General features: G+C 40.6%; 1 protein-coding gene across 1 annotated transcript in view; it reads left to right on the top strand.

The window, feature by feature from the left end:
* Nucleotides 1-298: 298 nt before the first annotated feature.
* PPP1R21 (protein phosphatase 1 regulatory subunit 21) overlaps nt 299-27,797 on the top strand; it is a 59,613-nt gene continuing 32,114 nt past the window's right edge. Inside the window, exons 1-9 of the mRNA XM_080683373.1 lie at nt 299-516; nt 11,229-11,297; nt 14,851-14,997; nt 17,107-17,208; nt 19,189-19,353; nt 19,532-19,590; nt 20,538-20,632; nt 24,112-24,164; nt 25,899-26,048. Coding sequence (XP_080539499.1) covers nt 460-516; nt 11,229-11,297; nt 14,851-14,997; nt 17,107-17,208; nt 19,189-19,353; nt 19,532-19,590; nt 20,538-20,632; nt 24,112-24,164; nt 25,899-26,048 — 897 coding nt within the window. The 5' untranslated portion in view covers nt 299-459. The remainder of the gene's footprint in view (nt 517-11,228; nt 11,298-14,850; nt 14,998-17,106; nt 17,209-19,188; nt 19,354-19,531; nt 19,591-20,537; nt 20,633-24,111; nt 24,165-25,898; nt 26,049-27,797) is intronic.

Raw genomic sequence — 27,797 nt, 5'->3', positions numbered from 1 at the left:
TTAATAGGCTTCTTAGAATGTTTCTTCTTCCGGTCTTCGGCTCTTCGCAGCCACCGCCCTCTCCTCGGTCCCTCGCCCATTCTGTGTACTCCCGTCGTTCTTTTCCCCTCTTGACTCTCCGTCTCCCTTTGAAGTCGCCATCTTGGACCATGCGTCAAGATGGCGCCCCTTGGTCCTAGGGGCCAAACCCAGGAGAGCCAGCGAGGCTGCGCGCGCATGTGCTCGGGCGCGGGAGGGTGGGGCGGTGACGTAAAGACGTGGCCCCGCCTCCGGTGGTCGCCCCGCCCCTGGGCGAACCCGGAAGTGGAGGAAGAGAAGGAGGAGGAGGAGGAGGAGGCGCGGTGGTGGCCAAGCGGGCAGGCGCTGGCGGAGCCCTACACGGGAGCGTGTAGGGGTTTGTGGGTGGGAGGCGGGGCTGAACGGCCTGGGCAGCCTGGCCTGGACGGGGCGGGGGAGGCCATGGCCTCCGCAGAGTTGCAGGGGAAGTACCAGAAGCTGGCTCAGGAGTACTCGAAGGTACCCATCATGGGCGGGGATTAGGGGGTCCCCGGCCCTGCGGCCTCGGGTTGCCTTGACTTGTCGGGACTGGGGGTACCGCGGAGGGGTCACGCGAGCGCACTCCACCTCTCTCCTTCGCCTCATCTGTCCACGATTACCGAGCCTCCACCTGCAGCTCCGAGGAGATGGAGCGGGGCGGTGTCTGGGTCGTGTGGGCTTCTGCGGGGAGGAGCTGGAGTTTGATTCTTCCTTTTAACTGAACTAGCGGGCTTAGGACTGGATGTCAGAAATCCTGTCTTCTGCCTCTGGTGTTGGCCGGAGGGTGCTGCTTCCTCAATTTTCCTAGCCCAGTGATGGGGACGATCAAGCTTTCTCCCTTTCCGCAGGGATAACATGAGGATAAAGAGATATATCTGCCCCATTCAATTCGGGAGGGAAAATAGAGTCATGCGTGTAAACTGCTTCGCCAGGCATGGTGGTTACAATATATTCAGTGATTTAGCAAGATGTGTGGAAGTGATTTTGAAAGCTTGAATCCCAGGGCTGTGTCCTTTCCTCTCTTTTCTCTCAGTCACCTGGAGTGGGACAGGGCACCCAGCAGGTGTTCAGTACATGTTGAAATAGGCCTTTTGTCGTGTTTGTGGTATAAGTCTTTTAAATGATGGAATCCTTTCTTTGGAAAAGGGCTGCTTCTGGGGAGGGCGTTTCTACTTTAAGAATATTCTAATGAAGTTATAAAAGCGGAATCTTACATCTATGGAAATGGGTTTAATAGTCATTAAGCTTAGTTTCCAATGATCGTGGCATTCATGGTGGCAATGGAAAGACTTAGGCACCTTTTTACAATTTGGAGAAACTGAGACACATTTATTTCTTATGATTTCATTTAACAAATATTCAGCAAGGTGAAATGAAAAAATAAAACCCATGCCTAAACATAACACTAGTCTTTTCACCATCCAATGGGGGGAGCCTTTTGAGATACTACACTTACTCCAGCAGTGCTACTGTTGGCATTTCCGTTAGAAATCGTCCTAAGTGCCTCTGGCACAATGTCAGTGATGGCAGTTTTCATCCTTTGAAGGAATATTTTCTTGTTTGAAAGGTCCAGAAGTTGCTTGGAACAAATCCATATGATGAAGTGGGATGGGTGGAGGATGGCAATAGTACATAAACTTGATTCTACTATTTTGGGGAAAGATGTTTCATGAGTACAAAGTAAGGGGGCTGATTTTCTTCTCCAGAGAGTAAACAAGCTCAGAAGGCAGTTCAAAAATGTTTTGAGCAATGACTGCATTGCTGAAAAATTTTATAAACTCCCAAAGAAAGTAATAAAAACTTTGAAATAGTTTGTTCTTTTGGACATTTAAGCTATTTTATTCAACAGACTTACTATGTGCCCCCTGCAAACAGTCTGCCAGAGTTGGTCGAGTGAGGCAGAGTTCCAGCTTAAGGAGATCCCTTTAATAGAATGTTCAAACATTGTACGTAATTATAATACACAATGACAAGGGTTAGTTCAGTGGGTGCACAGAAGAGATGGAGGGTGAGAGTAGAAGTTATGAGATTGGGGAGTAGGGAAGAGGGAGGGAAGGATGGTAGCATTCCAGGCAAAGGGAAAGGCTATGTTCGCTTACATGAAAGCACACTAAGTTGCATGATAGAAAGTGGTGAAATATGGTTGGAGAGGTAATTTGGACCCGATCATGAAGGGTTGTGGATGTTAGATAAGAAGTCTGAACTTTAGTTTTTGAGTAATGGAGGAACATCAAAGGTTTTTAAACAGGGACATAATAATATCACTTTCAGGAAGGAAAGGTAACTATTTGGAGAATGGATAAAGTAGGGAAAGATTGGTGAAAAGAAGACCAGATTGTAGGCTGTTGGAATAGTTTGAGGGAGAGTAACATAGAATTAAATAAAGATAGTGACAGTTGAGATGAAGAGGGGGCCTACATTTAGGAATAATGGTTAAAAAGTACTTTTTAGCTTACTTCTTTGCTGAGTGACAGCTTTTCACATAGCACTAAACTTATGATAGATATGAAGAATGTATGAGGGGCTCATCCTTGTGTCTTATTCATTCTGTGGGACATGGTAAGTGAGGGAAGAAGACGGAGGGTTGACCCTGAAGTTCTGAGATGAGGGAACATGACTGCCACTGACAGAGGAGGGTGGGCAGAAAGGCCAGCCAATTTGAAATGAAGGGGTGGACTAAAGTTTAGATGCAATCATAGAATTTTTGGGCTGGAAGCACGTTAAAGTTATCTTATTCATATAGTAGTTTGAGGTGATTGATGTTGGAGTAATTGGAGAAAATTTCTAGTGGAGATGGACTGGCTAAAAGTCAGGACAAAGGCCAGGACTTTTGGAATAATTCCCATAAAGATGATAGTTGAACTATAAGAGTGAATCAGGGTAGAACACTTTAGGTAGATTCTTTGGGGAACATCTGTGGGAAGGACGTGACAGGAAGAGTTGAGATGCTAAGAAGACTAACAGGTCTGCCAGACTTGAGGTATTCTCTCCTATTGGGCCAGACCATTTTTCATCCTTTTAATTTTAATGTGAAGAACTCAGTTTTAGATTTTATTTAATTTCAGAACACAAGAGAACAGAGATTGGTCTAAAGATTTCATTTGTTTTTTATTTCCTGTTAATTCTAGTGCCAAGCAATCCTATCTAATAAAAGAGTAATATGCAAATTGACCATCACTCCAACACACAAGATGGATACCCCCATGTGGTCAAAGATGGATGTCCCCATGTGGACACAAGATGGCTGCCACAAGATGGCCAGCAGGGGAGGGCAGTTGGGAGGGACCAGGCCAGCAAGGGAGGGCAGTTGTGGGCCATCAGGCCAGCAGGGGAGGGCAGTTGGGAGGGACCAGGCCTGCAAGGGAGGGCAGTTGGGGGCGATCAAGCCTGCAGGGGAGGGCAGTTAGGGGTGACTAGGCTGGCAGAGGAGGGAAGTTGGGGGTGACCAGGCCTGCAGGGAAGGGCAGTTGGGGGGGACCTAGGCCTGCAGGGGAGAGCAGTTGGGGGGGACCAAGCCTGCAGGGGAGGGCAGTTGGTGTGTACCAGGCCTGCAGGGGAGGGCAGTTAGGGGCAATCAGGCTGTCAGGGGAGTGGTTAGGGGGTGATCAGGCTGGCAGGCAGAAGTGGTTAGGGATAATCAGGAAGGCAGGCAGGCGAGCAGTTGGGAGCCAGCAGTCCTGGATTGTGAGAGGATATCCGACTGCCCGTTAAGGCCCGATCCAGAGAGGGGTCAGTCGGACATCCCTCGAGGGGTCCCAGATTGGGGTGCAGGCTGGGCTGAGGGACAACCCCCCGCCCCGTGCACGAATTTCGTGCACTGGGCCTCTAGTTTCTAGATAAAATCTATGCTATCTTCAACCCTGTTCCTATGGAGGGGGTATTCTACCTTGTTATTACCTTCCCTGGTGGAGAAATTGTGGGCTGATGTTGAAATCCAGTTAGTTTACAAAGAAAAAAAAAAAGATTTCCTCTTATTCTGTAGAAGGAAGCCTACATATCAAGAGAGGAACAAACAAGATTCCTAATCCAAGGACATTTACAGAATCTTCTCATTCTTATATAAATTAGATATCAGCCTGTGTTCCTGGAAGGAGCCCATTGTTTGCTTAAGAATCATGGTCACAATTGTCTTTCCCCTGGGGAAGAAAAAAAACAGTCTGAAGAGCTCCCATTAAAGAGATTGAGAGTTTAGTTAGATAAAAGATGAGAACGGCAGAGGCCAAAGCAGATGAGAATTGCTGAGTCAGACAGGATGCTAAAACATAACATGGACATTAAGACCTTAGTAGTTTGGGCCATTAAGAGAGCATCATTGGAAACTTTTAAAATTTCAGGTTTTATAGAGTTTAGTGGAGGAGAAAGATGTGTAGAAGCTGATTTTCAGAGGTTTCTGAAGTTAACAGGTAATAGATGGAGGCTACCTCTTTGAGATGTGAAGGAAAGCTAATTAAAGCCTTAGTTGCTGCACTGTTGACGAATCAAAGACCATGTCTTGGTGTTTCTTCCATGGCCTGCTGTGCTTCTGAGGCTCTGGTATATCTCATCATGGATTTCAGTCTGCTTTCTTTGCAGGGGCTCCTGCAGTCTTGCCTGGTACCATGTTATGTGTGTAAGCAAGTTACAAGTTCTAACTGTCTTTCCAAAGTTTGTGTTCCTCTGGGTCAGTAGTTCTCAAAGTGCAACCCTTACATCAGCATCCTTAGATCTGGGAAAGGGTTAGAAATAGAAATAAATTTTTGGGTCAAACCTGAACTCACTAAATCTGAAACTGGTGGTCAGGCCCTGTTGTCTGTGTTGTAACAAACATCTCTGGTGACTTGGATGCACACCAGAGTTTGAGAACTGTTGCTCAAGGAATGATAGCAGTCTTATCTTTTAAAAATTCTTTTCGAGGCAATTAGCAACCAATGGGAAAACCAAACATCCATTATTTCTTGAACAGTTTATTTGGCAATTGATGCTTCTTTTAGTTATGCAGGATATTGTCTTTAGGAAATTTACAGACTTATGCTGTTAGTATAGAGCTACTCATATTGGGAGAAGGTCAGTTGTGATTCTGTGTGTTTGCTTTCCAGATAGTGGGGCCTGGAAACCTGATTAATTGACTCTTCCTGTAAGAGAAACAGGCTCAGAAGCTGGATTGGATTAAAATAGAATATCAACTTGCTTTTCCCCACCCTGATGTGTAGGGTTGACTATAAAGTTGGATTGGAAGACAGCCTTGTTTGTGTTCAGTGTTATCCGATGGAACTTTCCACAAGAATGAAAATGTTCTACATCCATGCTGTACAGTAGGGTAACCACTAGCCATGTGGGGGTGTTGAGCACTTGAAATGGGGCTAGTGCCATTGAAGAACTCAGTTTTAGATTTTATTGAATTTCAAATAATTTAGGTAGGCACATGTTGGACAGTGACAGCTTAGCCCCTAGATTAGAGCATCACAGATGTAAAAATCTATGTGATTCTCCTGAAGACCTTGCTAAATTGCAGATTCTGGTTTGGTAAGTCGGGTGGGGCCTCAGGTTCTGCTCTGAAAGGAATTTTAGTGATTATCAAGGCTAGAGTTACTGTAGCTGGGATTTGCAAATGATTTTAGTATTCTGAAGCTGCAAATGAAGGTTTTGGTAAAGCTTAGAAATGGGCTCCATGTCGTCTATTGCACACATTCACTTGTAATGAAAAAAAGCTATATGTTTAAAGATTGTTTTTATAGGGTTGTACAACATGTATAAGTCTTAAAATGCCCACTGAATGAAAATAGCTATGCGAGAGTGGTTCTGACACAGAAGATTGTTGAGGATAAAATGAGAAATGCGTATAGATGATTGTCTCTCTTTCCCCACGAACTCTTCCAACAGTTTGTGATTGTAGATAGTAAATCCCAAATCTTGGGCCAGTTGTCTCACCACAGATTGTCAAAGTGGCATGAGAGAGATCACCACTACATCTCTGCCCTTGGAAAAACAGCTTTGTGATAAGCCTGACTCAGGCCTGGCTGTTCCAGAACCAGAGTTACCTAGGACAGGTCCAAAGTTACCTAGGACTGGTCATTGAAGAGTTAGGCTCAAGGATTTTGAGACTGCTTGGTGTCCAATAGGAACTTGAGGTTCAAGTCGTTTGGAGAAGAGTCTTAGGGACTGCTAAAGTAATGATAGTCTCTTATAATTGTATAATGCATTACATTTAAACACCGTTTGCATACAGTATTTAATTTGATTGTTTAAAAATTTGAGTGCCTTCTCTATTCCTAGCATTGATCTTTCATTGTAGTCTGGAGATACAAGGAATTATACTGTAGTCTCTACCATGAAGGACAGTTGAGTTGGCAGATGGGAGATGAGTAGAGAAATAATAAATTAATCATAAATCACACATAAATGAATAAATGTAAAATTTACTACTTTAAAAGTAAATTTTAAAACTGGACAGTTTAATAAGAGGTGCTTTGTTACTATACTAGTAAGTGCCAAGGGAACTAAGGGGCAGGCTCACTGTGGACCACACTGGGAGCACAGGGAGTGGTTAGGAAAAATTTTTATTTTTTTAAAATCGTTATTCAGATTATTACAATTATTTCTCCTTTTCCCCCCCATAGCTCCCCTCCACCCAGTTCCCACCCCACCTTCTGCCCTTACCTCCCCCCACTGTCCTCATCCATAGGTGTATGATTTTTGTCCAGTCTCTTCATGAACCCCCCATACCCCTTTACCCTGAGAATTATCAGACCACTCCCTTTCTATGCCCCTGATTCTATTATATTCACCAGATTATTCTGTTCCTCAGGTTTTTAATTCACTTGATTTTTAGGTTCACTTGTTGATAGATATGTATTTGTTGTTCATAATTTTTATCTTTACTTTTTTCTTCTTCCTCTTCTTTAAGAATACCTTTCAGCATTTCATATAATACTGGTTTGGTGATGATGAACTCCTTCAGCTTTTTCTTATCTGTGAAGCTCTTTATCTGCCCTTCAATTCTGAATGATAGCTTTGCTGGGTAGAGTAATCTTGGTTGTAGGTTCTTGCTATTCATCACATTGAAAATTTCTTGCCACTCCCGTCTGGCCTGCATAGTTTCTGTTGAGAAATCAGCTGACAGTCGTATGGGTGCTCCCTTTTAGGTAACTGTTTTTCTCTTGCTGCTTTTAATATTCTCTCTTTGTCTTTTGCTCTTGGCATTTTAATTATGATGTGTCTTGGTGTGGTCCTCTTTGGATTCCTTTTGTTTGGGGTTCTGTGCGCTTCCTGGACTTGTAAGTCTATTTCTTTCACCAGGTGGGGGAAGTTTTCGGTCATTATTTCTTCCAATAGGTTTTCAGTATCTTGCTCTCTCTCTTCTTCTGGCACCCCCATAATTCTGATGTTGGTACGCTTGAAGTTGTCCCAGAGTCTTCTTACACTATCTTTAACTTTTTGGATTTTTTTTTTTGCTTTATGCTTTTTTGGTTGAGTGCTTTTTGCTTCTTTGTATTTCAATTCTTTGACTTGATTTTTGTGTTCCTCTTGTCTGTTTTTGGGTCTGTGTATAATATATTTTATTTCAGTCAGTGTATGTTTAATTTCTAGTTGGTCCTTTTTCATATCTTCGAGGGTCTTGTTATATTTATCGGCCTTTTCAAGGATATTCTTAAAAAGCCTTATAACCATGGTTTTGAATTCTATATCCAGTTGTTTGTTTTCCTCCATTTCTTTCGTTTGTGATCTGATTCTTTGACGCCGCATTTTCACTGCTTCCCTGAGTTGGTAAGGTAGATTTGTGTGCTAGGTTTCCAATATGGCCCAGTGGGTCTGCCTCCCCAGTTAACCTGAGGTGGACACTCTTGGTGCACCCCTTTGTGGACTGTGTGTACAGCCTTGTTGTAATTAAGTCTTTATTGTTGTTGGTATCACTGGGAAGAATTGACCTCCAGGCCAGTTGGCTGTAAGGATCAGCTGTGTCTATGCTGGGAGAAGTTCGGTGCTGGAGACAGCCTTATAGGATTAGACTTGCCAAATTGCAATAGCCTCTGTGCTCAGCTTAGATGGGGTGGAGTCTCAGTCTTGGCTTCCCGTCAGCCTTGCCCTTGCGCGCACGTGCACGCCTTCAGACCTCTGCCTTCCCGGCTCCCGAGTCTCCGCCTGAGAGTCCAGACTCCCCCCACAAGAGCGTGGGTTCCCAGGGGCTCGCCTGGAACTGGGGTTCACTGCAGTCAGAACTGGGGCTCAGTGCAGTCGGGAGCCTCCGACTCCCTTCCACTAGGGAAAGCCTGTGGCAACCTCCGCAGCCTTTGTGCTCACTGGCACGCGCGCGCTTTCAGTCCTCCGCCTTCCCCGGCTCCCGAGTCTCCGCCCGAGAGTCCAGACTCCCCCCACAAGAGCGTGGGTCCCCAGGGGCTCGCCTGGAACCGGGGTTCAGTGCAGTCAGAACTGGGGCCCAGTGCAGTCAGGAGCCTCCGACTCCCTTCCACTAGGGAAAGCCTGTGGCAACCTCCGCAGCCTTTGTGCGCACTGGCACTCGCGCGCCTTCAGACTTCTGCCTTTCCCAGCTCCCGAGTCTCCGCCCGAGAGTCCAGACTTCCCCCGTAAGAGTGTGGGTCCCCAGGGGCTCGCCCGGAACTGGGGTTCAGTGCAGTCAGAACCGGGGTTCAGTGCGTTGGGGGCTTCCTTCCCCCTTCCGCCAGAGAAAGTCAGCCAGGCTCTCAGCCGCCCTTCCTCTCTGCGCGCACAAAGACCCTTTGCCGTACCTCCAATTCTCTGTGAGCTTTTCTCTTTCCTTCTAGTTGTAGAATTTTCACTCAGCCAGCTTTCCTGTGGTTCTGGATGGTGTCCGTTCTGTCTTTTAGTTGTAGTTTTGAAATTGTTGCGCGAGGCAGCAGTTTAGGTGCTTACCTATGCCGCCATCTTGGTTTCTCCGGTTAGGAAAAATTTATGGGGGAAGTAGGACCAGAAGTAGGAAGTAAACTCTAGAAGAACAGCTGGAATTTGGTTGGTCACAAAGAGGAAGGGCTGTGCTTCCAGAGTAATCAGATTACAAGCCAATGACAAAGGAGGTGAGGTGCAAAATGACTAAGGGGGCTTCAGAGATGGGATTCAGCGGGCCTGTTCCTCTGCTGAATGGAATGGAAGAGCTAGGTGCACAGCCGCTGGAAACCAGCAATATCCCCTTCTGGAGGGTTTTCCTGTCCTAATGCAGGACCATTGGTGAGGTTATATCTATTCTAAAACAGGAACAATCTGCATTTGCCTCCCCGCTGTGGAAAAGGCTGGTGAGGAGAAGTAGATTCTAAAAGACCAGACTGATCACAGCAGTGCGAGCCTTTGGCAGGCTGCTGGTTCAGTATGCAGAAGTGTGGCAGTAGTGATGCTGAAATGCAGGAAGATGCCAAATGCTACAAAGTGTAATTAACATAGCAATGGACTATGTCGTTTATCATTGTCATCCTTTTCTACCTACTAAATAATAGAAAGGTATTTTAGATAAATATTTCTAAAAGCTGCATTTTCTATTAAGCAGTTTCATTGAAACCATGTTTGAATTATTAGTAATTTAGCAAACAATATTTTCAAGAGGAAAATTCAAATAATTTTTCATTATAATCATTTTTTTTATTTTTTATTGCTGTAGTTCTGGTCCTACAGAAGACTTACAGTTCAGTGGACTTCAAGCTTCATCTCTAGCCTTTGAAGCAGTCACTAGGAGCTTCTAAATACCACACCAAGAAGATAGCATAGATCAAAGTTAGGACAGGGGTACGAAATGAAACCTAGATACCCAAGTAGTATTGCTGCCTTTTGGCTAACTGGGTTTGAAAGTATTTTTTGAATTTTGTTACCTAAATAACATTTTACCGGAGAATATGTTGATGTTGCTTAAAAAATAAAATAATACATGATGGAAGTCAATATTAAAGTGGTATTTCCTTCTTCTGAACTTCTAGAGCAGAGGTCCCCAAGCTTTTTTTGGAAAGAGCCTAATAGCAAATATTTTAGGCTTCTGGCCACACAGTTCTTAACTACTCGTGTCTGTCATTGTAGCTCAAGAGCAATAATATGTAAATAATGAGTGTGTCTGTGTTCCAGTAAAACTTTAAAATAGGCTGCAGGCCAGTTTGGTCCATGGGCCTTAGGTTGCCAATCCCTGTCCTAGAGAATTTAATGATTATATTGCTTTTTCTTTTCTTTTTTTTAAAGCAGAAAATACTAGGATTGCTAGTTATCTTTCATCCTCCCTTTTAAATTATAAGCTCTCTGAAAACAGGGACCGCTTTTTAAAAATAACTTTCATTAATTTTTAGGAAAAGAAGAAGAAAGGGAGAGAGAGAAACATCCATTTGTTGTTCTACTTATTTATGCGTTCATTGTTTGCTTTTTATATGTGCTCTGACCAGAGAACGAACCCGCAACCTTGGTGTATTGGGATGGCATTCATCTATAAAATGGAGATAATATACAGGGTGGGGTGAAAGTAGGTTTATAGTTGTGAGAACATGAAACACAGTTTATTCTTGTATTATTATTTATTGACTATTGCATTGTTTTCCACGAGAACAACTGTAAACCTACTTTCGTCCCACCCTGTAGTACCTACTTCATAGGGTTGTGAGGTTTAATGAAGTAATATAAGTAAAACACTTAGGACAGTGTTGGTATGTAACGAGCATTCAGATGTTAGCTGCTTCTAAATTGAGTCTGCTTCTTAGTTGCTTTTGGTACACTTCCTCAGCTGATGCCTGATAGCAGGTTTGCATTCTTAATGATGCTTGCACGATTAATATTAGGCACAGAGTCCTGCTGGGTATGTTGATGTCCTACACTTTGATTTTCTGTAGATTTATTATTCCGTAATAGGTCCAATTGTATATATTTTACATATGAATGGTGTGCCAGAGTTTCAAGGAAAGTAGTAGTTTTTATTTAGGGAGGCGACTTGGTTTCTTAGAAAGAACCACATGCTGGAAGTTGAGGGACCTGGGATTTAATCTCAATTTTGCCACACATTATGTGTTTTATATCAGTGGGCCGCCTAGCCACTGAAAAGTGGCAGAATAGTGATACCTACTATCCTCTCTGGGCTGATATTTTTGTTCTCATATATACATGAGAAGATAGTTACTCAGTGATATGATTCCTATAAAGTAATGGCGATTTTTTTTTTTTTTGCTACAAATGATTGCATTAAATTAAAAATTAACTATTGTTTATTCTGTTTGCAGCTTCGGGCTCAGAATCAGGTCCTGAAAAAAGGTGTTGTGGATGAACAAGCAAATTCTGCTGCTTTAAAGGTATGCAACAGAATATTTGTATTGTGAGGTTAAGTGAGTGTTTGGTGTTGCTTAAAGTAGGAATTTAGCTGATTTTGTGGGTTAAAGTCCCAACTCTGACACTAATTCACTAGGAATAGTGATGAGTAATACATTTTTTTTGTGTGTTTAACTTTCTCACTTCCTTCAGTGTGAATATTACGTGCTTTGATTTCCTTAGCTAAACATTTTAAAAATATATTCTTTGATTTTAATGCATTTCTCTTATACCTCAAGGTCTTTATTTTTTAATTTTTTTTAAAGCTTCAATTTAAAAAATATTTTATTGTTTTTCTTTGTTTTTTTAAAATTTTATTTTTTTTAATTGTTTGAAGTATTACAAATAGTAGTACATATGTCTCCTTTTTTTTTTACCCCCCATTGTCCTCCCCCCGGCCGCCCCTACCCCCCAGTACATGCCTTTACCGCCCCCCTCCTCCCAGTGTCTTGTATCCATTGGTTATGCTTATATGCATGTGTACAAGTCCTTCGGTTGATCTCTTACAGCCGCCCCCCCCCCCCCCCCGCAACCTCCCCTGCCTTCCCACTGTAGTTTGACAGTCTGTTCAATGCTTCTTTGCCTCTGTATCTATTATTTTTTTCCCCATTTCTTTCCTTTAAAAAATCTTGCCTGTGCAGACTAGAAATAAACATATAATAACAAAAAATGTTTGAGTCCCAATTTCAATGTCCAACAGTTCTGAGTCCCCGTTTCAATGTCAAACAGTTCCTTATGTGTACATGTCAGCAATGATATCTGGAATTTTATTGATTTCTTACAGAAAGGAAGGGAGAGGTATAGAGAGTTAGAAACACTGATGAGAGAGAAACATTGATCAGCCGCCTCCTGCACACCCCACACTGGGGATGTGCCCACAACCAAGGTACATGCCCTTGACTGGAATCGAACCTGGGACCCTTCTGTCCACAGGCCGACGCTCTATCCACTGAGCCAAACCGGTTTCGGCTACCTCAAGGTCTTTATTTGGCATTTGAATTAATAGGGCTTCTTATCTGTTTTGATCACTGACAGAACTCTGAGGAGGGCCATGTCACATTTATATTTATATCCCCAGCATTCAGCAGATGGTTATTCCCTAGTAAATGGATTTGAAAGTGTGAATCATTTAGTCCATCCATCTTGCTTTTGGGTTGAACTTTTTAATAGTAATAACCTGTGTTAATCAGGACACTCTGCGTGATGATACATTTTTAACATTAGCACCTTTGTTAACTGAAGGAGAAATGTGTAGTAGAAGAAGGAATTTGTTTCTGCCTCATCCTAGTTGGTATGTAATAAATATTGCTTAGTGATATTTTTAATTGGATAAATTAATTATAGGATATGGATTCTTTCTTGGCTGAGTTTCAGTTAAGCACAGGCACGGGCAAAAGTAGGTTTACAGTTGTGAGCACCTGAGACAGTTTATTCTTGTATTATTATTTATTAATTATTGTGTTATGTATTTGTATTACAACTGTAAACCTACTTTTGTCCACACCTTTATGCTGCCTACCTCATTCTTTTGCTCTCTTCCTTGCTCCTTCTTTAGACCAAAGGGATTAGGATTCCCTTTACCCTTACCTCTTTCTGGAGTAGCCCCTAACCGGTAACGTAGCCTAAATAGTTTCATTCAGGTAACTGAGACTCAGAAGCATGTCCTCTTACTTAGCCATTGTTGGAGCCTACACTAGAGAAGGCTGTCTTTTGAGAGTGCCCCCTCCTCAGGGGCTGAGATGGTTCAGGATGCCTTACCCATACTTCCAAAGCTCTCTCTGCCCAAGTCAAGACAATTAAAAATAAGCTTTATCGTCAGAATTTGTTAGTCAAGTTATTATTTTGCCTAAATCATTGAAGAAATGATAGTATCTCTCCTAATGATGTTTAAAACCTGTTCCTGGGGAAAGTATTTCCTAGCTTGTTTTTGTAGCCCACGCTTGGTTTGACACTCTCCTGTTGCTGGTCATGTTTGATTAACTCTGTGGTAGTGGTGATGGTGGTGACTGTGGTAGTGTTGACTGCAGGTTGTATTTACTGGGCACTCACTGTGTGTCAGGCATTTTGTTAAATACATTATATCCATGAGCTCAGTTAGTGTTCACATTAACTCTGTGAGGGCACATAACATTGTCATCATCTCCATTGCACAAACTAGGATTTACAGAGAGGTTGGGAGAGCTGTCTTCTGAAATTAATGATTGGATAATGGAGTTAGAGCATTTGTCAACTAGTGATTTGTTATAAGAATGTAAAGAAATTACTTTTGTTTTACTATTCAGTGCAGTGGTCATTATAATTACAGTAAGAATGACAGTTTGTTGTTCACTCAATAGGAATGTTAGGATGTCTTTTGTTATAGTAGGCTTTTGATTATATTGGTTTTGCCTCAATGAGTTGTGGATACAATATACTTTCATTGATTTGAATTTCTTTAATTTAAAACATATGATAATTTGGACATGGGGTAGAACTAAGTTTACCATTAAAAGGAAAAGGGCTACTAAACAAACAATAGAGAAGAACAATATTTTTCTACTTATTGGAAACACATTATTTTATCACTCTAGCCTTGCTCTCAACATATAAATAATGTCAGTAGACTGCAGGCACCAGCCTATGGTTTTTAGTTTGCTGTTTCAATAGACTTAAATCAACTATTCATTAAAACTTGACCTCTTCTTAGCTTTTCAGTGGTTTTAAAGTGAAAGTAATAAAACTATAGTTCTTTAAATATACATTAGCATCTGGCCATCTGTGTTTGATTACCAGTGAACACAGAGTTGTCAGAACATCATAAATAAAATGTAGTTAGAATAATATTTTTTAAAAAATAGAGTGAAACTAAATATTTCTCTATTTTCCCCATTTTCTTACCCTATTATGGTATAAACAAAACAGAATGGTCAGCAGAAGGTATGTCGTGTTTAGATTTTGTTTCTGCTTTCACTAAACTTAAGAGGAAATTAATATAGAACAGCAGCTGAAAATATTTTTGTGTTAGGATAATAATGATTTTTATTTCTGACAAATCAGAATAGTTTAAAATAAAATTAAGTGTATTAAAAAGACTTCATTTGGATTGACTTAAATTCAGGGAGGATTTATAGGAAACATGAATACAAATATACTTCTGGCTGTTCTTGTTTACTGAAGGACATCATCAGTTGAGTTGGAGATTCTCTTTAAAAATTCAAGTTTATAAAATTGTAGCCTCAGGCTTCGTGTCTCCTCACTGCCAGATACATATATAACATTATATGACAACAAATAATTATGGATATTTTACTTTAAGTTGGTGACTATCTTGTTATTTAGTATAGATCTTCTTTATTTTTCAATTTACTTGGTTTGGTCAGAAAATGATTTTGCCACAAAACAGAGCTAAAAACATAGGAATTGGAATGATGAACATACAACTTGAATTCCCTAAAGCAAGAGGTTTTGATTATATTTTGGTGAAACAAGAATAATTTTTTTCATTATTTTTAAATCTTCAGGCTAAATAAAGAATGGTTTGTTTTCACTTTGATGTAGGAACAACTGAAAATGAAGGATCAGTCATTGAGAAAACTACAGCAGGAAATGGACAGTTTGACATTTCGAAATCTGCAGCTTGCCAAGAGGGTAGAACTGCTTCAAGATGAACTGGCTCTAAGTGAACCCCGAGGCAAGAAAAACAAGGTAAGTCAGATAAAAGCAAGGTAGTGTAACCTTGTTGTTAGGTACAGACATCTGTAGGCCATCCTGCTTATAACAGATGAATTTGTCACCTTCAAATTCTCTAATGTTCCATTATTACACCTGGATATCAGGTCAAGAAAGCAGATATCTACTATTAATATATACTAATTAGAGGCATATTCTGATGAATGTGAGTTTAAAAGAGTTTATTAAGAGCAGACATGCACTTATTTTATTTAAGTGGCTGAGAAAAATGAAAGGAATATCTCATATTGGTCAAAATTATTATGTTTCAGTTATACCAGGTTGCCATTAACTCAGGGTAGGGCAAATAAAATGAGAAGCATTGTCAAAGTATAACTGCTCATGTGAAAGTAGTAGTTACATACATTAGGCTTGTAAGTTTGCTATAGATTTTTTCTTACTGTTTATTCCTATGAGGCTAATTTGATATTCTTGTCCAAAGATGTAAAAAAAAACTTTGCCCCTTATGGTTATGTGGTGAAGAAAGATTGTTATTGCTGTAAGATGGATGATCTGGTACTTTTAAGAAGTTGCATTTTTTTTTTAAGGGTTAGGGCTAGTGATTGAATCTTTAAATTGTGTGTGTGTATATATAGAACAGTACCCCCAAATTGTGGATGTGAGGCAGTAATAACAGAGTTGGAGGGAAGAGGAAGATCCACAGTAACTCTGTGGCAGCTCAGTGTGGCAGGAAGAGTGCCGGCTTTGGAGTAAAGCCCAAGCTTGGATTCTTTGTCTGCCATTTGTAGTCTATGACTTAAGGCACATTTTTAAGTCTTGCAACCTTAGTTTCTCCATCAGCAAAATGAGGGTGATCCTCTTGTTATGATCATGGGATCATGTAAAGGTGCCTAGGACTGTATTTGCCAAATGATGGGCAATCCGCATAATTGTATGTTAGTACCTTTCCATATGCATTTCCTTGACATGAAAGAATTTTCTAGAGTGGTAATTTTCAAATGAGAACAGAGCAAACAAAAAGGTGTGTATTAGAATCACTTGGGAAAACTGTGTCAAAATACACATGCTCTGCAAAATCTGAAAGACCCTTGAGGAAGGAATAGCCATTGTCTTGAAATGTGCTTCACATGTTAGTGAGATCCCTTCCCAGGGCAGTTTAGCAGAGGTTTGGATGTAACACTCCTGAAATCATGTTAATTAAACCTATCCAAATCTGTACGCACTGAGGACACAGGGTATGTAATTCAGCAGTTCCTTATGCACCTCTATGTCCCAAACACGATGGATATTTAATATATTTTTAATATAGCTACTCTATTTTCAAAGAGTTTCCTAATCATTGGGTCACATTGCATCAGTAAGTGATTTCATTTGAAGTGAGGAGTGAGGGTACAAAAAAGGCAGAGAAGAGTGGTGACTGATGTCTGAACACAGTTTCATTGTTAGGCTGACCCTTGAATAGCCTCAGTTCTTGTATTCCATGAAAACAAATATTCATTATTGGGTCTTTTAAATAGCGCTATTCTTCTGTGTAGAAAAGTTAATATTGGTTAAAAAAAAAAAAAAAGCAAAAGGAAGGTATTTTAAATAGTCTTTGAGCTTTTTTCTCCTCTTTATAATAGCTTTGTTTTTTTAATTAGAAATTTATGTGAACTTTTGTATAAATTTATCTTTGTGAATGTTAAGTAACTTATTACAATATCTTAGAGGATTTTAACTCAGACTCATGGAATTGCTAGAACTTCCATTTTCCAAACCAAAAAAAACCAACAAAAAACAAATTAAAATGATATTTATTAGCATATTTACATTACTAGCTTTTGGGTCTTCTCTGTCTTCCAACAGAAATACTCCTGAATTCATCTGTAAAGAATAGTGAGCCTTATCTGTTTTTTTTTTTTTCTCTCTCTTTTTTAAGCTTTCCTGTCCATTGCAATATTTGCAGTTCCCACTTATATCACATAGGAAAAGTTAAATGATGGACTGTATACCTTTTGCAGGATTGTTTGAGAATGGTGAACACGTAGAAGAGACAAGCTACTAAGGTGATAGAGAATCTGTGTACCTTAGGATATTTCTCTAAAGGATGAAAGTTATGTGGACATAACTTATTCTTTCCATCAGAAAAGTGGAGATACTTCTTCTCAGTTGAGCCAAGAGCAGAAGAGTGTCTTTGATGAAGATCTGCAAAAGAAGATAGAAGAGAATGAGCGGTTGCACATACAAGTGAGAAGATCTTTCTGTTTTCCCATATGAATTTAAAAATGGGTCAAATGATCTAGAATATGAAAAAAAAAAAAAGCAAGGTAGAGTGTTCTGTGTATGTATGGGTGTTTTGATGTTTCCTGTGGTTGTTAGGTAATATGTCACTGCCATTCATTTCTTACATCTCACTCATATCTTAATATGGATGTGTGTTTCGAAGTATACATTTGTTTAGAGGATAGCAGAATAACTTTATAACTTGACAATATAGAAATATGCTGAGCACTATTTATTTTACATAGGAAATGATTGGATGGATCATTTAGATGGGGGCTTATGAGTAAGTAGTATTTGCCTTTTAATTTATTACTGTTCACCTGTTAGTCTATAATGACTGTTAGGATATAGACCATGTTGGCTTTATATACCCAGCCCCAGAACAGGTCACACTCATGGCAGGCCCTCAAGTCTTTATGGAATGTTGAATAATCAATATTTGCCTCCAGACATTCAGCATATTATAAGAGTCATATAAGGGTAGTGTATCCAACTGTGCTTCTTGATTTTCTTTTTGTGTGTGAAATGATGAACATAACTGAACAGTGAAAATAAATAATGCATTAATTCTCAGTCTTTGACATTGTTAAAAAAATGAACCTTTGACTTTAGTACATTTTGTGATAAGTATTCCTAATTAGTATTGGATTTTTATTAAGGAAAAGAGCATTACCTGTTTTAGGAATAACCATCTATTTGAATTTTGAATATTTAATTATGGAAATTAGCTTAGTGGAAACATTATAACCTGGGCAGTTGAATTATCTGTGTGCCAGAAATTGAAATAGAAATTCATGGGACTGAGAGGAAGGAGGTGTAGCCTTTGGAGTAGGTCTCTTATGTTCCAATCTCATCCCTACCACATTTTAGCTGTGAGACATTTGACAAGTCATAGAGTTCCTTTAAACTCGTTTCCCCATCTGTAAAGGAGGGCTAACGATAACACTGCCTCTGACATACTGTGAGGATTCAGTGAGATCATGCCTGTGCAGGTTTTGCATAGTGAGCATATGGAACCATATGGAAGTTGTTCAATGAATAGTCACTGCTGTTGTTTTTCTCTTCATTCTATATAATAAAACCCTAATATGCAAATCGACCAAACTGCAGAACAACCGGTCGCTGTGATATGCACTGACCACCAGGAGGCAGATGCTCAACGCAGGAGCTGCCCCGGTTGAGAGCAGCTCCTGCCTTGAGCGTCTGCCCCCAAAAGGGAGGCAACCGGCGGTGGTGGCAGGGTGATGGGGGGGGGTGTGTGGGACCAGCTGGCAAGTGGATGCTGCCGCCCCCTGATCGCCCGCTGGTCACCTCCTGCAGAGGGAGGCCACCGGCAGCGGCAGCGGTGGGGGTTGGGGCCAGCCAGCACGTGGCGCCAGGCCGCCAACCAAGGCGGGTACCAGCGGGGACCTCCCAGTCGCTCCACCCACCAGTCGCCCCACAGATTGGCCCTGATCGCCGGCCAGGCCTGAGGACCCTACCCTGTATATTGGGAACATTCTCTTAGGTTTAAAAATTAAAACCTGGCAAGCCTACTCTAACACTGAAAAAACAGGATGATGCAGCGAGACATGCATGGACTCTGGCTTGCACATTTTGTGGTCAGCCCTGATTCTGACACTTATAACTGTGTGACAAAGCCAATTACTTAACTTCTCTCTGCTTCAGTTTTTCCACCCATAAGATGGGGAAAATGGTACTACTGCCTCAGAAGGATCATGTTATAATCAGGGCAAAAAAAAATGTAGTTGCCCATACAATAGCAAGATGCCTTTCACCTGTATGAAAAGTATGGTCACTGGTGCATGCAGCATCCCGGATTGCGAGAGGGTGCAGGTTGGACTGAGGGACCCTTCCACCCCCATGCATGAATTTTGTGTACTGGACCTCTAGTTTGTATATATTAGGATATTGTGAGATGAGAAAATGATCTTTTCTTTTCAGTTTTTTGAAGCTGATGAGCAGCACAAGCATGTGGAAGCAGAGCTGAGGAGTCGGCTGGCCACTCTGGAGACGGAGACGGCCCAGCACCAAGCCGTGGTTGATGGCCTGACCCGGAAGTACATGGAAACCATTGAGAAACTGCAGAACGACAAGGCCAAACTAGAAGTAAGCCTAAACTTAAAGTGAGAACGCTTTAAGATATGGTTCAGGCTTTTGTAGATTGGTTGTGTACTTTATAGAATATAAAGTCAGTCCTCAAGGTGAGAGTTGTCTGTAGTGTCTTCTAGGTGTGCTCTCATCTGTAGTCTTACCCTTCTGCTTTTCTTTTTTTTCTAAAATTCAGGTAAAATCTCAGGCTCTAGAAAAGGAGGCCAAGGAATGTCGACTACGAACAGAAGATTGGTATGTAGAAACGTGAAGTAATAATCAGAAGACCTGAGTTTTGGTTTAGTAGCTCCTGTGTCTTAATTTTCTCACATTTGAAATGAGGTGGGAGTAGGTAATCTCCAGGGTCCTTTTCAGTTGTTATCTCTGGAGCCTTATGCATTCTTGGTAGAGTGGCTTAGTCCTCAGCCTGCAGATGTTTTGGGTCATAGCAGATAGCGTTGTGGGCTCCTGTATTAAGGACTGGATACTTTCCATTTCAGACTACACTGAAGGGAGCCCAAGGTAGGAAAACTGAGTAATAACCACTGTGCCGAACTTCATTGGTCCATTTTGAATAAAATAAAGGATATATGATCTAAGTTGGTGATATCTAAATCTTGAAATATTATATATCAACAGGTGGTAAGAGCATTCTCCAACCTTTATTTGATAAATGACATAATATTTTAGGTTTCAATAGAATCAGTCAAGTGAGTTTCTTTAGTTTAGTTGCTTTGGTAGCATTACATGCTTGGTTTAGATGTATACTTCATAACTGAATCAAAATCAGAAAAGTGATAAGATTTTGAGCCAAAGTAAAAAAAAATGATATAATACATAAGAAAGAACTTTACCATAATACTTGAGCAAACATTTATGAATTGTAAAGAGAAAATTTGTGATGTTGCAATGACTCTAAGATTACTCTATGCTTGGGGAAATAAACTCAAAATTGTATAAAATACTAAAACTATGACAAATTCTTCTAAACTTGAACATCATTGAACGAAAGTCCCAAGGGCTTTACAATTAAGGCTTAGTATTTTTCTTATCTTCCATCTTTTAATAATTCTCTACTACCTAGAGTATCTCAGATGTCAGGCATAGTTCTCTGAAAGCCTGATACCAGCTGTTGAGGTAATAAGCAAATGAGAATCCATGTCTGACTGGTGATAATGTGGTTTTGTATTTTCTTCTTTCAGTCAATTACAGTTAAAGAATCTTCATGAAGATTTGTCAGGTAGATTAGAGGAATCCTTATCAATCATCAATGAAAAAGTACCTTTTAATGATACAAGTAGGTATTATGTACAGCTTTTTGTTATTTGCAACTTTGAACCCCTCTGTGGTAGCTAACTAATTAAAGTAATTTCTTATCTTTTGGCAATAAATTTCATTGGCCTGACAGAGGGTTGCTTTCTTTTTGTTCTTTTCATCAGCTTTAGCCCTCATATTTCCTAGGGAGATTATTTATTTTTAAATTTTTTGTTAATTTTTTTCTATTCTCTTCTTTTCCTCTGTTTTCTTTTTCATAGGGAGATTTTAAATTGTCTTATAACTGCTTCAAAGCCAGCCTTTTTGGAAAAAGCCGAAATTCACTTTTTTTTTATTGTGTATATTTAGCATATAACAAGGTAAAAACCAACTGAGCCCTAAGTAATCTTGATAGGCTCCACATAATGTTTTGTTTTTGTTTTTTTAATTTTTTTGAAATATATTTTATTGATTTTTTAGAGAGGAAGGGAGCGGGATAGAGAGCCAGCAACATTGATGAGAGAGAAACATCAACACATCAATCAGCTGCCTCCTGCACACCCCCCACCAGGGATGTGCCCGCAACAAGGTACATGCCCTTGACCGGAATCAAAACCGGCACCCCTGAGTCCGCAGGCCGATGCTCTATCCACCGAGCCAAACCGGCCAGGGCAAAACTTTTTTTTTTTTTTTTTTAATAAATCTTTATTCAGATTATTACAATTGTTTCTCCTTTTTCCCCCCATAGCTCCCCTCCACCCAGTTCCCACCCCACCTTCTGCTCTTACCTCCCCCCTCACTGTCCTCATCCATAGGTGTATGATTTTTGTCCAGTCTCTTCATGAACCCCCCATACCCCTTTCCCCCTGAGAATTATCAGTCCACTCCCTTTCTATGCCCCTGATTCTATTATATTCACCAGATTATTCTGTTCCTCAGGTTTTTAATTCACTTGATTTTTAGGTTCACTTGTTGGTAGATATGTATTTGTTGTTCATAATTTTTATCTTTACTTTTTTCTTCTTCTTTCTCTTCTTTAAGAATACCTTTCAGCATTTCATATAATACTGGTTTGGTGGCTCTTTCTTATCTGTGAAGCTCTTTATCTGACCTTCAATTCTGAATGATAGCTTTGCTGGGTAGAGTAATCTTGGTTGTAGGTTCTTGCTATTCATCACATTGAAAATTTCTTGCCACTCCCGTCTGGCCTGCATAGTTTCTGTTGAGAAATCAGCTGACAGTTGTATGGGTGCTCCCTTGTAGGTAACTAACTGTTTTTCTCTTGCTGCTTTTAATATTCTCTCTTTGTCTTTTGCTCTTGGCATTTTAATTATGATGTGTCTTGGTGTGGTCCTCTTTGGATTCCTTTTGTTTGGGGTTCTGTGGGCTTCCTGGACTTGTAAGTCTATTTCTTTCACCAGGTGGGGGAAGTTTTCGGTCATTATTTCTTCAAATAGGTTTTTAGTATCTTGCTCTCTCTCTTCTTCTGGCACCTCCATAATTCTGATGTTGGTACGCTTGAAGTTGTCCCAGTGTCTTCTTACACTATCTTCAACTTTTTGGATTTTTTTTTTTGCTTTTTGCTTTTTTGGTTGAGTGTTTTTTGCTTCTTTGTATTTCAATTCTTTGACTTGATTCTTGTGTTCCTCTAGTCTGTTTTTGGGTCTCTGTATAATATATATATATTTTTTTAATTTATTGATTTTTTACAGAGAGGAAAGGAGTGGGATAGAGAGTTAGAAACATCGATGAGAGAGAAACATCGATCAGCTGCCTCCTGCACACCTCCTACTGGGGATGTGCCCGCAACCAAGTTACGTGCCCTTGACCGGAATCGAACCCGGGACCTTTCAGTCCGCAGGCCGACGCTCTATCCACTGAGCCAAACCGGTTTTGGCACTGTATAATATTTTTTATTTCAGTCAGTGTATGTTTAATTTCTAGTTGGTCCTTTTTCATATCTTCGAGGGTCTCATTATATTTATCGGCCTTTTCTAGGATATTCTTGAAAAGCCTTATAACCGTGGTTTTGAATTCTATATCCAGTCGTTTGTTTTCCTCCATTTCTTTCGTTTGTGATCTGTTTCTTTGACGCCGCATTTTCACTGCTTCCCTGAGTTGGTAGGGTAAATTTGTGTGCTAGGTTTCCTATATGGCCCAGTGGGTCGGCCTCCCCAGTTAACCTGAGGTGGACACTCTTGGTGCACTCCTTTGTGGACTGTGTGTACAGCCTTGTTGTAGTTAAATCTTGATTGTTGTTGGTATCACTGGGAGGAATTGACCTTCAGGCTGGGAGAAGTTCAGTGCTGGAGACAGCCTTATAGGATTAGACTTGCCAAATTGCAATAGCCTCTGTGCTCGGCTTGGATGGGGTGGAGTCTCAGGGCGGAGCAGACAGTCTTGGCTTCCCGTCAGCCTTGCCCTTGTGTGCACGCGCAGACCTCTGCCTTCCCGGCTCCCGAGTCTCCGCCCGAGAGTCCAGACTCCCCCCACAAGAGCGTGGGTCCCCAGGGGCTCGCCTGGAACCGGGGTTCAGTGCAGTCAGAACTGGGGCCCAGTGCGTTCAGGAGCCTCCGACTCCCTTCCACTAGGGAAAGCCTGTGGCAACCTCCGCAGCCTTTGTGCGCACTGGCATGCGCGCGCCTTCAGTCCTCCACCTTCCTGGCTCCCGAGTCTCCGCCCGAGAGTCCAGATTCCCCCCACAAGAGCGTGGGTCCCCAGGGGTTCGCCTGGAACTGGGGTCCAGTGCAGTCAGAACTGGGGCTCAGTGCAGTCAGGAGCCTCTGACTCCCTTCTGCTAGGGAAAGCCTGTGGCAACCTCCGCAGCCTTTGTGTGCACTGGCACGCCGCGCCTTCAGACTTCTGCCTTCCCGGCTCCCGAGTCTCCGCCCGAGAGTCCAGACTCCCCCCGTAAGAGCGTGGGTCCCCAGGGGCTCGCCCGGAACTGGGGTTCAGTACAGTCAGAACTGGGGTTCAGTGCGGTCGGGGGCTTCCTTCCCCCTTCCGCCAGAGAAAGTCAGCCAGGCTCTCAGCCGCCCTTCCTCTCTGCGCGCACAAAGACCCTTTGCCGTACCTCCAATTCTCTGTGAGCTTTTCTCTTTCCTTCTAGTTGTAGAATTTTCACTCAGCCAGCTTTCCTGTGGTTCTGGATGGTGTCCGTTCTGTCTTTTAGTTGTAGTTTTGAAATTGTTGTGCGAGGCAGCAGTTTAGGTGTTTACCTATGCCGCCATCTTGGTTTCCCTCCTCCACATAATGTTTTAAAAGGATTTCTTAGAAAAAGAAAAATAGGATTTAAAAATTTTTTATCCTAAAGGTAAAAAAATATTAGAGGTATTACTTTATCTTAGAAACAACTGATTGTGTGTAAATTCCATATTCTGCTATACTGTGATTGTGGCTTTGATCATTTTTAATACTTATGTAAAGCTGATTTTGCTGCAATAATTTATTATTTTGCAATTAAGCTGTTTTTCTTTAAATGTAAAATGATAGATTTAATATATATTTATTTTTGTTTTGTAGAATATAGTCAGTATAATGCTCTGAATGTTCCACTCCACAATAGGCGACATCAGGTAAAGATGAAGTACATGTTTTCTTTTCAGTAATGTGCATGTCAAACTTTTCAGAAGCATGAATTAGTTATTTGGGCCCCTGTTTAATGTACTAAATTATTGTGTTTAACTTTTGCTTTACTTTCTTAAACATTTTTGAAAAATTGTGTAACTTGCTGTTTATTGAATTTATAACATAGATTTTTTTACTGTCTCTCTTGTCTGATAACATTAGAACTGAATTATGGGATGCTCTAGTTTCATGAGCCATACTTTTCTTCTAGGTTGGTGGACCTTGCAATTAAATGGTTTAGGTAAAGTCGAGGAGGTGTGTTTGCCAAAACTGGTGGCTTTCTCATTTACTTAGATGGGACTATTAAAATTCAAGTAGGAGCAAATAAATTTAAATTAAGGAATAATTATGCCAGCATTCAAATGTTTTTTCCAAAAGCAGGCTTAATACTAGGTGTACCGGTTAATAAGGCAGATTTTTTTTCAGTAGATGGGAGTTACACTTATGGTGATATATATGTGATTTGATGTCAAATTTGCTGAAGGTGTTAACATCATAGATATTTTTACACTTAAAAATGTCGAATTTCGTGCCAAAAAGCATTTGCGGGAAGTTATAATTCATTACTTTATTTTGAAGAAAAGTGCTGCTGAATACTTCCGGAAGCTTATGGTGAACATGCTCCATCTCAAGGTACTTGTGAACGCTGGCTTAAACGCTTTAAAAGTGGTGATTTCGATGTGAAAGACAAAGAATGTCCAGATCAACCAAAAAAGTTTGAAGACCAACAATTTCAAGCATTATTGGATGAAGATGAGTGTCAAACTAAAAAAAAACTTGCAGAAAGATTAAATGTTGCTCAGCAAATAATTTCCGATCGTTTACAAGCAATGGGAAAGATTTTAAAGGAAGGAAAATGGGTGCCACATCAACTGAACGAAAGACAAATGGAAAACCCAAAAGTCATCAGTAAAATGTTGCTTCACTGGCACAGAAGGAAGTCTTTTTTGCATTGAATTGTGACTGGCGATGAAACGTGGATTTATTTTGAGAATCCCAAACGCACAAAATCATGGGTTGATCCAGGTCAACCATCAACATCGACTGCAAGGCCAAATCGCTTCGGAAAGAAGACAATGCTCAGAGTTTGGTGGGATCAGGAAGGTGTGGTGTATTATGAGCTTCTAAAACCAGGTGAAACCGTTAATACTGATCCCTCCCGACAATAAATAATCAATTTGAACCACGCTTTGATCGTGAAACGACCAGAATGTTCCAGAAGACACAGCAAAGTAATTTTGCTTCACCATGACTCACCATCACATACTTCAAAACCAGTTAAAGACACGTTAAGAGATCTTGCCTGGGAAGTGTTAACCCACCTGCTGTATTTATTCACCAGACTGTGCTCCTTCAGATTACCACTTATTCTGATCGATGGCACATGCACTTTTTGAGTAGCACTTCAGAACATATGAAGAAGTGGAAAATTGGGTCTCTGGATGGTTTGCCTCCAAACAAGAAAAGTTCTATTGGGACGGTATCCACAAATTACCTGAAAGATGCGGAAATGTGTAGCTAGCAATGGACATTACTTTGAATACAGCACTTTTGATGTTTCTCTTAAAATTATCATGTTTTCTTTGATTACACAATCCGCATTATTAACTGGTACACCTAGTAAAGTAGTTTGAGAATTGTAATTTGATAGTTGACTTAACTATAGATTTTTCATTTTAAAGCTGAAGATGCGAGACATTGCTGGGCAGGCCCTGGCTTTTGTTCAAGACCTTGTGACGGCTCTTCTGAACTTCCACACCTACACAGAACAGAGGATTCAGATTTTTCCTGTGGATTCTGCCATTGACACTATATCTCCATTGAATCAGAAGGTAAACTTAACTCAAGATATCTTTTGTCTGCCCTGAACAAGCAGGGAAACTTAATATTTATTTTTATACCATTTCTGTGCATCAACAAAGTACTGTGGAAGGCCCGGGGAAAAACTGTAAGTCATAGTCTTTCCCCTTCAAGATAAAGTGTGGCAAACATGGAGATTCTTAAGCAGTTAAATACTAGAGGAGTTGTTAAAAGACCTTAGTGTGTGAGTGAGTGGTTATGGCAAGTAAGCGTTATGTGGTCATTAAGGAGGGAAGATTGCTGTCAGTGGCATTGTCTGGGAATGAATCTTTGGCAATTAGAATGCGCTTTGAAAAATGAGCATGATTTGTATAGGAGGAGAAAAGTGGTATAGGTATTTTTGCCCCTAGAAGAGGGAGACATGAACAAAATCACGGAGTAGGAAAGCATAGGGAGTGTGCATGTCTTCACATACCATCACTTTTGCCATATTATACTGTCACTGAGGCCAACCTTGAGACATTTTGCAATAGTGCTACACGAAGCTGTTCGAACAGCAGGAGGCAGAGATCCTCAGGCCATCTTAAGGGCTGTCCCCACAGGAAAGAAGTTGAGGAATCTTGCTATAAACATTTGCCAAGTGCCAGACTGAAATGAGTCAAGCCATTTTCCCCACTTACCTGTTGCCTCATCCTAGCTTGTTCTTGTGCATCACGCAGTGTTCCCAGGGTTTGTATTGTATTTATGTCCACGGATCCCCTACATGCCATTTACATTAGTATAGCAAAGGCTTGGCCTCTGCAGTCAGACTTTTGGGGTTCCAGTCTAAGTCTTTCCCCTTGGGCAATTTATTTAGCCTCTCTGTGCTTCAGTCCTCATCTTTAGAATGGGGGATAAGAGTGACTACCTTACAGGTATGTCTGTATATATGAAGACAACACATGCAAAACACTAAGAACAGCACTTAATAAGGTTGGCTCCCATCAACATTATTATTATGCCTTACATATAAGAAGCTTTAGTAGGTCCTTGGCTTTCATCAGTTTTGGTGTGACTCCACAAATCTGTTGAAGTTTATAAAAATTAAATTTTGGGTCTTTGAAAGGCTCTTTAGTATCACTGTGGGAAAAAGCTGTCAGAAGACCTGGAAAACAGTACTGCAACATTTTAATGTAATTAGAGGTATTTTTATAGTTCCTGTAATATCAAAAATGTTTCCTACTCAATACTGGTTCTTTATCCATTATTGGAATTTTGTCTGAAACACTTCATTACTTTGAAAAAAATATGTATTTCTCAATATTTTCCCTTTCATGCTTTGACCTATGATAGGTGATTTTCTAGTAAGTCTGTAATATTGAAAGAAATTCAAAAACCGTTTGTTAAAAGATGACTAGAATGTTTAAATTTATTTATAGAATCTTAAAGTAGATGTTTACACCTGTAAGCTTAGAGTTCATTTTATTTTATAGCTCTAAGATCAAAGCCCAAAGAGAATTAAGTGAATTTCCCTGGGCCATATGTTTGAGTAGTTTGTGGTAGGGTCAACTGAATTCCATTTCTGCAGAATGTAACCTTTTATTTTCATACTGAGAAGTCAAAATTTGAGCCATTATATAATACTTTGGTAATTGAAGTATTTCATAAGTGAAAATTAACTTTTTGCTTCTAAATTATTTAAATGCCTATAGGATCTTCTCTTAATCTATTCTTCCTGCTGAATTAATCCTTTGTAAATATTCAAGTATCAGTGACAGTTATAAAAGTTTTTATATCATCTT

Source organism: Plecotus auritus, assembly GCF_963455305.1.
Source record: "Plecotus auritus genome assembly, chromosome: 8".
Lineage (NCBI taxonomy): Eukaryota > Metazoa > Chordata > Mammalia > Chiroptera > Vespertilionidae > Plecotus > Plecotus auritus.
This window is presented reverse-complemented; position numbering and strand designations above follow the sequence as displayed.